Source organism: Musa acuminata, chromosome BXJ3-6 (assembly GCF_036884655.1).
Source record: "Musa acuminata AAA Group cultivar baxijiao chromosome BXJ3-6, Cavendish_Baxijiao_AAA, whole genome shotgun sequence".
NCBI classification, from domain to species: Eukaryota; Viridiplantae; Streptophyta; class Magnoliopsida; order Zingiberales; family Musaceae; genus Musa; species Musa acuminata.
In genome coordinates, this window is record NC_088354.1 from 30749127 (window position 1) to 30761319 (window position 12193).

General features: G+C 36.6%; 1 protein-coding gene across 1 annotated transcript in view; it reads right to left on the minus strand.

Annotated features, from left to right (window-relative positions):
- Window positions 1–2094: 2094 nt before the first annotated feature.
- Window positions 2095–12193, minus strand: part of LOC103988934 (1,4-alpha-glucan-branching enzyme 2-2, chloroplastic/amyloplastic) — a 44076-nt gene continuing 33977 nt past the window's right edge. Inside the window, exons 17-22 of the mRNA XM_009407623.3 lie at window positions 7975–8122; window positions 7736–7836; window positions 6820–6897; window positions 5939–6094; window positions 2760–2834; window positions 2095–2680 (exon numbers count right to left, since the gene is read on the minus strand). Of these exons, the coding sequence (XP_009405898.1) occupies window positions 2594–2680; window positions 2760–2834; window positions 5939–6094; window positions 6820–6897; window positions 7736–7836; window positions 7975–8122 (645 nt within the window). The 3' untranslated portion in view covers window positions 2095–2593. The remainder of the gene's footprint in view (window positions 2681–2759; window positions 2835–5938; window positions 6095–6819; window positions 6898–7735; window positions 7837–7974; window positions 8123–12193) is intronic.

The window sequence follows — 12193 nt, forward strand, 5'->3', positions numbered from 1 at the left end:
CTCTCGTGGGTGTCGAGATTTCGTTTTTATTATTTATTATTATTTTTTTTGGTTAAGATTTTTTTTAGATATTTAATATTTCAGTCGATCTAATATTTGGACAGGATAAGAAGGTTTGAGTAGAAAAGGACTACCCATGAATAGAGTCAGAGAACTCATCACAAACTACCATTAAGTTAAGCCTCACATGTACTATGCTAGGGTTCGATCAGAATTATATTGGGTATGGACGAGGGCAAACTAATTGAGTGGGGGATAACGTAACAATTCATTTAATTCTACATCGAAAATAGACAATGATTATGATTGATTTATATAGCCAGTATATTATATTGATTCTAGTTTAAGTATTTTGGTACGTGATTTAAGGATCAACTCCCCTAAAATAAATATTCTAATACACTTTTAAGAATTTGTCGTATATGATTTTAATTTCCTATATATGATTTTTTTAAAAAAAATTATTATCCTCTCTTTACTATTTATAATCTCATTAAAAAAAATTCATATTCCAAAACTATAATTTGTTCTTCTTTCTCCTCTTAGCCATTAGCCATCGTTGTCGATCACTGAAATCCTCAATCCACCATCAAGAAGCCCAAAATGGAGTCAAGGCAGTGTGTCAAAAATGTCAATCTTGATTTTTAAGATTTGAAGGCATAGTTGTTGGATTTGTTTTTTCCTTAGTTCTTAGATCTTGAATCGAAAGTCTTCAAAAAGTTCATCTTTCAGATGAGAACAATGGATTCAAAAGCATAATATTTTCACAAACTCTTATCGAGTGCAAGAATGTAATCTCGGACTTCTATAGATTCAATCAGAAAATATACAAAAATCAACATAAAATATCCATTAAAATGATCCAAAAATATTGGATGTAACATTAACATCATATTTGACTCATATGGTAAAAGTTACACACGAAAATAAAATGGAATATGCTTGACTATACATTTTAACTTGAAAAAGTAACAAATTTGACATAAAATACCCATAAAATCATCCTAAAATGTAAAACATAATGAAATAAATATTGGTATTATACTTGACTATTTTGGTAAAAATTTTACCTTTGTTTACAGAGAGTTTCTGTCATTACACATGAAGATAGGTTGAAATACACTCAACTATATATTCAACCTAAAAATACAATAAATTTGACATAAAATGTATTCTAAAATCGAAAAAATATTGAAAAGAATATTAGTGTCATATTTGACTCAAATGGTGAATGTTTCAAGTGGTTTAGAGAAATTTATGTCATCATACTCGGAAAAAAAATAAAGGACACTCGATAAATAATACCCATAAAATCATCCTAAAATAAAACAAATTAAAGTATTAATATCACATTTGAGTCATATAGTAAAACTTTTAGGTGGTTTGGAGAAACTTCAATAAACAATATATTCAAATTGATAACATGTCAGGTTCAATATAAAATATCCATAAATCATCATAGAACAAAAAAAAAAAAAAGGAGTATTAGTATCATATTTGGCGATTATAATGAAAGTTTCAAGTGGTTTGCACCTCATTGCAACCCCCTTGGAACCATCATGAATGATCATTTAAATGTCCTTCGAGATATGGTTGATGAAATATATTTTGATGCACTAGGTTTTATTGTACTAGTAGTATCCGTTTCATGTCCATCAGATGCAAGTGTAAGAAAGTGCAGTGATGAGAATTTTGTTCTGTGCATCGTATTATTTCTAACAATGCCAATGTCACAACCCCTTTTACATTTTAAATCTAAGAGAGAGAGAGAGAGAGAGAGAGAGAGAGAGAGCTTAGAGTTGTGGCTAATGTGGTCGAGTTTAGTAGAATGGAACTGCAGCCGTCGTTGGGAAATTGTAGCCGCAAAAAACCGAGTTGGGATTTGAGGGAAAAAGAATCTTTACAGGGTAATAACTCGATAAGCTGCTTCTACGACCACAACTGGGAAAAGTTCCCATTCTAAAGAACATACTTTTGAGATAAAAGTAGTTCGGTTGATTAAACAGATGCAGTAGCAGCAGGTTGTGAATATTGACAGCTAATCTAGATAACACAATTCGAGCACATAAACAGAGAGCTGATAGGAACAAGAGATTAAAACTATTTGAGAGTCGACCATGCATTCAATCTTGGAGAGCAAGTAATTTATTGTAGCTTATTGAACCGCCTGCTTGTTGAGCTTTGTACATGTTGAAAGCAAAAGAGAAACTGCAATCTAGCAGACAACGGAATCATAGCAGACGGCAAACAAAACAGAACACAAGGATGGCATATACATAATGCCAAGGCATCCGCAACTACTTATTTTAAGCTGACAGAGTCACAAAGCAATAGAGCATACCGATGCTGAGAGAAGGATCTCGGCCAGCCCTACCGTTGAAGTTTTAAATTATCTATCCGAAATGGTGGCTACTTGATAATCAGAATTAGCATGTAATTAGAGCTTCCAATGCAGGCAGAAAATGATCAAAAGCATTAGCTGCAATTGCATTTTTTATTTTTCATTTCAGCAGCTTGGATTTTGAGACCGATGAAACCAACCAGCCTCTCATTTGCCATCTCTTGAGCATTTTCGTGACTTCAACAATCATCATCAGTCCTCAGAGAGAGCATAAACAACTGCGGTTCTACTTGGTGCATACACTGAGAAAGAGAAAGGCCTGTTGTCATACAAACCATCCTGCATGATAACCAGTGATACCGAAGGTCATATCTGAGACATTAGAATTCACCCAAACAAGTCATAAGCAAAGTCTTACAGTGCTGAAGTACTCTGCGGTATGATCAATTCGATTGAATCCCCCAAACAGTTTATCATCAGAATCCAAAACCACCTGAAAAAGAATCAGTACATCAGTACTTGCACCAATCTAAGTAATGAGTCGATCTAACTTTAGGAACAGGGTGAACGGTAGAAGCTTTCATAGATGGCTTATGCCATACAAATGCAACCATGATGAACAATCATGTAGAATATTTGTAAGACCAGCAGACCAAGTTTACAGAGAAAGTTCATAACATGGCACAAAAAGCTTTCTCATTTTTACTTCTACAAAAATATATACCCATATGGTTGGCAGTTCAAATTGCCAAGGTTAGCCCATAATTTTATCGAACCATGCCAGCACAGAACTCATTGATGCTAAGGTCCAGTGGTTGTTTCAACATAACTTTTGCCAGGAATGAGGCTTGTGCCAGTCGACATAGGTCTAGTGCTGCATCATGCCAGCTGGAGGGTTACCAGCACACTACATGGTAGCCAATTATATTGGTATTGGTAAGGAGAGGCTTAACTTTTAATCAATTAAAGTGGAAAATGGTGCAGTTTAATCATATTTGTCTTCACAACAAGCAATCAATTTAGATGAACCAAAAGGTACAAGTGAATAAACTAAAAGCTAGATACACCATCTTTGTTGAGAACATTAGAGCCAGATTCTAAATACTGGCCTATTGTTATGCAACAGCAACTGCAGCAGAACTCAGAAAGTAGTGAAATCGAAACTACAGCATATTATTTTACGCCTTGGTTAACTTTTATTGTGCAGTCTTGACCTAACCACATTCTATTTTCTGATTAATCATCCAGCATGCATGAATTAGAAATATTAAAAATTGTGGAATTTATTCTTACTATCCTTTGAGTCAAACTCAAACACTATTCTATGCAAATTATTTTAATACACTTCCCTTCAAACTTAGAAGCACATTGTACAGTAGTGTCACTATATCAGCAAAACTTGCTCTAAAATTTTCAATGTATTGAGTATTGAGATTAAGTTATTTCAACTGCATTTGCATTATTTCCATAGAATGGTAATTCCCTAGCATGATGAAGTAAAGATAATGGCTGTAAGTTGTAAGCCTTAACAAAAGTTCAAGTTCAGGCTGAAGAGGAAGCTTTTATCCTTTAAGCACTATTGATTTTGTTTTTTCTTTTAACAAAATTTTCAACTAAAACCATAAACTTGGCCTCTCCTAAAACTGCTTAAACTTGAGTTCCACGAGCCTGAAAAGGACAAGTGTTGAAAGCTTAGTTACATGGTATACCATCATTTGTGGTTATTATTTTTTAACTTATTTTTCTGTCAGGCCACTCTCAGCAATAGTCAAGTTAATGACACCTAACTACATTATAGACTATATCCCAAGCCAAAAAGGTAAGTGCAAGACTGAGACTCAAATAAAAATCAGAAGCATCTGAGAAGCATCAGTAATTCAATTAAGGATGTCAACACTAGTAGTGAGATAGATGACTGAATGATACTAATTCCCTAAATTATAAGTAAAAAACTGGATCAGGAATGATTCTTTCAGCATGTGGATGAGCTCCAAAACTGTGTCGATAATGATGCCACTAGTCTGCTTTGTTAGGTCTGAATATTCCATTGACTGAAGATCATCATTAAGATGTTTAAGGCTCAGTAACTAACCAAAACTTCGAAACTTGAAAGGTCTTTTTGGGTGACAATCTTATCATGTTACCTGGTCAACTATCTGGACAATCTTTTGTTGCTTCCATCTTTTAGACATATTCGACCAGAACAACTTGTTTAAATGTATGTCTCCTTATCAAGTCACAACTTGTCCTTATCACCATCTTGTTCTTGGAAATGTGTCAAGCAGCATCCAGAGCATATTTCAGTTTACTAACCGAGCAAAGTACTTGTTTCCATCACTCTCAGCATATTTAGGTTATTTCAATGAATTCGTATTTCCCGTGTATCACCCAATTTAGTCCCACATTAAAAGTGCGCTAAGACTAATAACCAATAACTACTGTTCACTTGATCTAACGAAGTTAACAGATTGTGACAATTTTTTAATGGAAAACATAATATAATGGTAAAACTGGAGAAATGTTCATTGTCCAAATTAACGGGTAAAAGAACATGGATTTCTATGCCTCAGTATGATCATGTTCGGGATGATTTCCATTGTTGCATATTCCTCATCAAAAGTGAAATGTATATATCATCTTATAGGGCTTTTATTTTCAGACTAAGGGTCCACTTGGCAATTTGGATCTGAATCCAACAACTGCTGTATGGATCAAAACAAATTTGATAAGCGCTACTATATCCATACTTAAATCCACACATGATAATTATCAGATAACATATTCTAAAGTGGATTCTTAACTTATAATCAATACACAATTAATTAGAAAGATTGAAGGTCATCCCAGAGATACTATACATGAACCGACCATAAGCAACAATCACATTGATATAATTTTAATTTAAAAATTGTTGTTTTACTTGTCATATTCCAGACTAGAAACTAGTCAAATGCAAGAGTAAAATTAATGAACTTCCCGATGTAATTCAGGATCCATTGATAAGCTTAATTATTTTAGGGTTCCATTGGCAAAGAACCCAGGCAAGTTCTGCACTAGGTAATCAGTTAACTAGGCTCCATTCACACCACAACGTACATATCCTTAAAGGTTGTTTATGCACAAAAAGTCTAGATAGCCTACTGAGACAAAAAATCCAAAATTCTCACTACAAAAGACATTTACATCCCAGAGACACTTCAATAAACCTCAGAAATTAGTGCAGATGTAAATGAATAAACACTTGGCCATCCAACAAGTCTCAGGAAGCAGTACATAATTTGTTATATACTATAGTTAAGCTACTAATCAGCCTCCAACCACAAATAAAATATGAGAATGGTCCAATTGAAACGGCTGCTATCAATGTAGGGCCACGGAATATGTGTCCCCATATGTAGGCATACCCCTGCATGCAGTGAGAGCTTTTCCAAAGATGAAGCCATGAATGTCAAATTTCACTAATTACGACAACACAGAGTAGCTTCAAATAAGTTGAATTTGAAGCTGAACAAAACCTTATTTAATAAGTAATTTAAGTCTAGATAACAGACAGAAATGTTAGCATAGACAACTAGAAAGCCATCTTGAAAGGTGTACCTTGTATTTTCCAGGCTTTAAGCAACCAACCCGGTAGTCGAAATAGCTGTTAGTCCAATGAAAATTGAAAACAAATACCATGTCACCTCGTTCAAAAACAATAATCTTATCCCGTTCATCTTTCCGTGAAATATATTGGTGGTCTGATGTCATGAACTGCAATAATATTCACTTTAGAGTTAGACATTATTCAGATAATAAAAATGACCTTGCAATGAAGAAAAAGGTGTCATGCAATGATTTTCTGGTGATAATCTGGAAACAGAATGTCAAAAAATCTTCATCGAAGAATTAGTATCTTAGAAATAAAAAGGAATAAGGGATCTAACTTCTCATTGACCAAACAATCAATTACTTTTCGATGCAGATGTAGACAATGCTTCTGCCATTTACATGTTAAATTGTTCAAATTGAAGTTTGTCGAATTATCAAAAAGATATTGTTTCTTTGTGTGCCATTTAATTGATCAGTTACAAATTTGTTGTTCAACTACATAGCACCGTTGAACTTAAGATCAGGGAGCCACAAAAACACTAGTAGATATGTTTGTCTTAATGTCCTTGCAGAATATTCTTTTTCCCTGCAATCATGGCATTTTGAAGCATCACTAATTTGAAATTAGAATATCCATGCATCCATGAAAATATACAAGAAGTTGTTTAATAAAATCATAGTGAGACCTGAAATGGAAAAGCATAAAACAGACTAATTTGAAATATGTCTGACAAATCACATCCTGTAATTTCTTTTACCAATTTCTGAATGATATAAAAATATGGTGAGGAACAAGCTAGTCCATAATTCACAAAATGGTTCCTCCTGGACCATTTAATCAGTTTTGATAAAAACTGTAAAGCTTCCGAGAATAGATTAGTGCATACACCATATTCCTCCTCGAGATGTTGCATTGCTTGATCAAATTCTTGCATTCCCCGATACCTGAGATACTCTGCGTCTCCCTGTTAAAAAGCAATGGATGTTAAGTGTGATGATAAGCAGCTTATGAAGATATTATATTAGCATTGCATCCCAATAAAAATCATATTTGTAGAACCTAAATGAAAATGTTAGTAAATAAAAGTGAATTTGGGTAAATCTAATATACCTGTGGAGTCTAGACAACCTATCAAGATGCAGCTAATGCTCAAAGTAAATTCAGAACAGGAAATAGAATTATCTTCCATAAGCAGAAAATACCTACCTCTGATGTACATTGGCATGTCAGCGTCCTAACATATGTAGAAACCTTCAGAAGCATCCATGAACTTACATTTACGGTACAACTTTAAGTATATACAACTATACAAGGACCTTCTGATAAATTTCTTCAGATTAATGACATGGCAGTTTATAGATTGTAAGCAGATTTGTGTAGTCCTGCATGCTTTTTCTTGCCAAGTTCATGAAGGTAACATCAGCTTAATATGAGTGGTGGCTACTATATATTTGAGAAATATTCTCAAAGCAAAAAATGTATCAGAACAAAATTGGTTTGTCCTGATAAAATACAAGTAGGTGAAAAATAAATAAGACTTGATATTTCTATTAATGATGTTGAGAGTAGTCAACAATAGATTGATATACACATGGTAGTATTTCTAATTATGCTTCAAGTATATAAAAATAATGGACTGCCTAATCTGTACCAAATGATTGTTAGCTATGTTGTGATTTCCAACAAAATGACCTGTCATGGTTTAACACCTTTACATTACTAATGCAATTTCAGGTGTCATATCACAAGAAATGAAAAACCAAGAGTAGAAATAAAAACTAAACATCATCTTCTTAACTTACTAGATCAAATCTACGACGGCACTTATCGTAACTGTAATTGTTCCCTGAAATCACCTTCCCGTTTGGAAGTCGTTGATCTCCTCTTGGAAAATCTATCCATTCTGCAATGTACAATAAATTAAATTGAAGAAAAAAAACCATGTCAATCAGTGAGTGCACCTGAAATTTCTAAGCAATCGATATAAGATACCAGTGAAGTTGAAATCATAAAATGATTCAAACAATGTAGCATATTTTACCTGGATGCCCAAATTCATTTCCCATAAAGTTTAGATATCCTTCACCACCTAAACCCATTGTGATTAATCTAATCATTTTGTGCAGAGCTATTCCACGATCTATCCTGGGAGTTGACGGTAAATCCAGTGCCATAAAATCATACATATCCTACATAAGTGATAGTCAGACAACTTAGTCTGTGAAATGAAATGCCAATGTAGTTCATTTTTAGCCGTCAAAGATAAATTCAATACTTTCTTCTGCTGTTCATCAATTAATGACTTATAGTGAAGAAAACATGCATGCAGTGACAAGTATAAAGCAGAATAAAGATGAAATCGACCATGACCCGCACAATTGAATATGAAAAGCAGTGATTTAAAAAGCGCTAGGCGCCAAGGTCCAAAAACGCCCGAGGCGCTAGGCGCTCGCTCGAGCGAAGCGAGGCACTAAAATATAAAAATATATAATATAATTAATAAATATAATTATTTAAAATTTTAAATAAAAATAATTAGGAGGGCTCGCGGGAGGCGCGAGCAGCGGGAGTCGCGAGTAGAGGGAAGGCTCGCGGGAGGCGCGAGCAGCGAGAGGGCTCGCGGGAGGCGCGAGCAGTTGGAGGGCTCGCGAGAGGCATGAGCAGCGGGAGTCGCGAGCAGAGGGAAGGCTCGCGGGAGGGCTCGCGGGAGTCGCGAGCAGCGGGAGGGCTCGCGGGAGGCGCGAGAAGCTGGAGGGTTCGCGGGAGGCGCGAGCAGCGGGAGCGGGAGCGACGAGCAGCGAGATCGGGAGCGGCAGCGAGTTAGGGTTGGGTAAGGGTTATATCGATTTTAGTTGGTTCGATTGAACCAACTAACAACCGAACCAGGACCGAACCAGACCTAAAATCCTGGTTCGATCACTTGGTTTACCCAGGTGCTCGCCCGAAGCGCCCAGCGCTTGGGCTCGGGCGAGCGCCCAGGCGACGCTTGTTTGAAGCGCGCCGCCTGGGACATTAGCGAGGAGCTCGGGCCTCGCCTCGCCTCGCCCGAGCGCCCGAGCGCCTCTTTCAATCACTGATGAAAAGCATAATGAAGATATCAAAACTGTGGCAAGAAAATATCATATGATCTTTGTACTTTACATAATCTGTTAATATCCTTTTGTATCTTCTTTTGACTTCAGCACAAGATATTGCTTGATTATATTCGATGATAGTATAGTGCATTTAGAGTATCAATGGATCAGTTTCAAGTGATGAGTACATTAAAAATAAAATAGGATATCCTGATAAATTTTTTACCAAAGTTATATGGATCACCTAAACTTCAGCCATGCTTCATGGGTTAATCACACAATGTTGTGGACTCATATAATAAGCAATGTTTTTTTTATTTTCAAAATTAAGGACTGCCCAATGAATGAAGCTCCTCCCAGTGCAGCACTCAGACTTAGTCAACATACACAGATATTAGAAAATAGAAGTAACAGGATGTTTGAGACTGAAATTATTACTATGAAGGGGAGCTAGGCATACACGTAACATTAAAGAGTTTTAGCTAATATGAGAAACCAAGGCTATGAACAGATTTCCTTTACCATCTCTATCATCACTGTGAAAGCCAGAATCAGCTTAGACAACAACCCATAAGTATGAAATCAACTTTTGACGACAAACTGAAGCTACAAATCAAGGACTGTCGTAACATCCAAAACAGTAAGAAATGAGTGGTACGTACTCGTCTGGGCGTAGACCCGCGTGCAGACCGCTTTTGTTTCATGTGGTCCAGTCCAATTCAATATAAAAAAGAACCTACGGCTTAAACGGCGATTTGCGAGCCCTCTTCTTGCCACTAACACTGTCACTATCGTTCGTCATCTCGTCCTCCTCTTCCTTCTTCTTATCCATTGCTTCCTCTTCTTCCTTCTTCCTCCACCGCCTCTCCTATTTTCTTCCTCTTCCTCCTTCCTCCTCCTCTTCTTCCTTCTCCTCTTCCTCATCCACCGTGTCTTCCTCTTCTCCTTCTTCATCTTCGAAACACTGTTATGTACTGGTGTACTGTGTCAGTATATCAGTAACGATTTTTATGTACCTGTCTGACCAGATCACTGAAATGGGTCCACTGGTCCAATACCCAAAACACTCCTTGCTATAAAGTATTATAAATTATCTTCAATATTCACTCCAAAGACACATGAAAATAACACTTATGTTGGTGTAGGAAACATGTAATTTCTCATAAATACAAACGAAAAAAAGAATTTGGTTGGCCATTTTATGGCTATGATACTCTTTATTTGGTATCAATATAATGTGCAATACCCATTACCAGCGATGTCTTGCCATCTAACATGAAAATATGGAGAAAAATGAGGCTTACACTAAGGGAAAGAAGTAAAACCATGCAAGTTAACAGGACATTGACAGGCCCCACTTCATACAACTGTTCCACTTCCAATATTTTACAGTTTTAAGTAACTAAAACCTCAAGAATTGTCATACCAAAGTACTTAGTCTATACAGTCAAATACTAGTAACCAAAGGCAGTTTGACCAATGGTTTCAATACCGCTCTATAAGGTAATGGCAATATTTACCAGTCCGATAGGGAACTGGTAAGCAGATCAATGAGAATCAGACTGTATAGACACAGTATGAGCTAGTGCCATCAGGTACAACAAGCTTGTACCACCCCATTTAAGGGTTGTACCAGGCTTACAGCCTGTACCAACCCTTACCGGACTTGGCACGACTTGTATCAGACGGTAAGCCCACCCTGTTGAGGCTGCCCAACTATGGACGAATATCGCTTGTGTGTCCCATGCCTTGGGTAATCCCAGTTAAGGTAGTGTTGATCTATTCGAACCTATCACGAGTTTGATCCAAATGGATCAATTGAGATCAACCCTAGGGAACATCCATTCAAATCTATCTTTGGTTTGAGTGAAATGGATCATGGCTTGATCCATTCAGATCTAGACTAGATCCACCCAATGTAGGCTTAGTCTGTTCGTCAGATCTAGCCATGATTATAGTGTATCTAGCTCTGATCCAATCAGATCCAACCTATTTTTTCATGGATTGAGTGTAGATTCATGTGAATCTAGGCTAGATCTTAGTGAATCTAAATTTGGTGCAATTATGAGTGTGCAGATCTGATCATATGTTGAATTTTTTTCTTGGAAAATGTCTCCAAATCAATCAACTTCCGATCCAACATGGCAACACACCCATCGCATGAAGCAACGCCATTATTGACAGTGCATCCATTGTGACTATATTGGTAGGAACAGAGGAATAACCTATCTGAAGCAGCATTTGATTGGTAGATATTCCAATGACTGCTAGAGAAGACAAACAAAAAATCTGAGATGCATGTCATAAAAGTAGCAGGTTTATGACCAATACGAGGATCATCACAATGGTGTTGACCTGGGCCTCAGAGCCCGGGTCAACTATACACGACAAAGCAATGAGACATCGGCTTGTCAACTCACAGTATGAGTATGACAGTAGCAACAGTAGTGGCAATGTGTTGAGCTAGTTCAGTGGATTATTGACAGAGAACCACCACTTCTACTAGTGCATAGGGATTGGGTAGGAGTCCTAACATTTGGTAGCCGACTATCCCTCCTCAGTTGGACAGGATAGGGTGCATGAGACAATCTGAACTATGAGGATTTATTATAGGACTTGCTAGGAGGGTAGCTCCTGATGTCATTGAGTTGAATCCTACTGCTTACCTAGATAGCAAAACAAACAATGGACTCATAATCCCTACACGAAGGAGAACATTGGAAAAGCTATTGTAAGGTGTTCAACTCTCATAGGATCTCGACCTATACAACCCAAGGTCCTTACCATCGGAGCATAATATCATCCATTAAGAAGGCAGGTCTCCACATACAACCTCTTAACTGTAGGAAGATAGATGACACCTATCTAGATGAGGTCTAAGAGATAAGAGATTGGATTAAATCATTTAAGAAGTAATGAGACCTCTATGATGTTATATTGATGTACAAACAAGTAAGACCATCATCAACTTTCTTATTTATTACAACAGAAGAGTAGTTTTCCAAGTTGGTTGATGTGTCCGACAAGATCCATGATGCTAATTATATAGAGAGCTTGATGGACACATGATTAGACATCTACACTCTTTTCTCTTTAATTGAGAGATGAGGAAGCATTTAAATTGACTGTAAAGTAAACAAGGTTTCAAGTTTTGGAAGGCTAGATGAAGGAATGAAAGGAAAATAT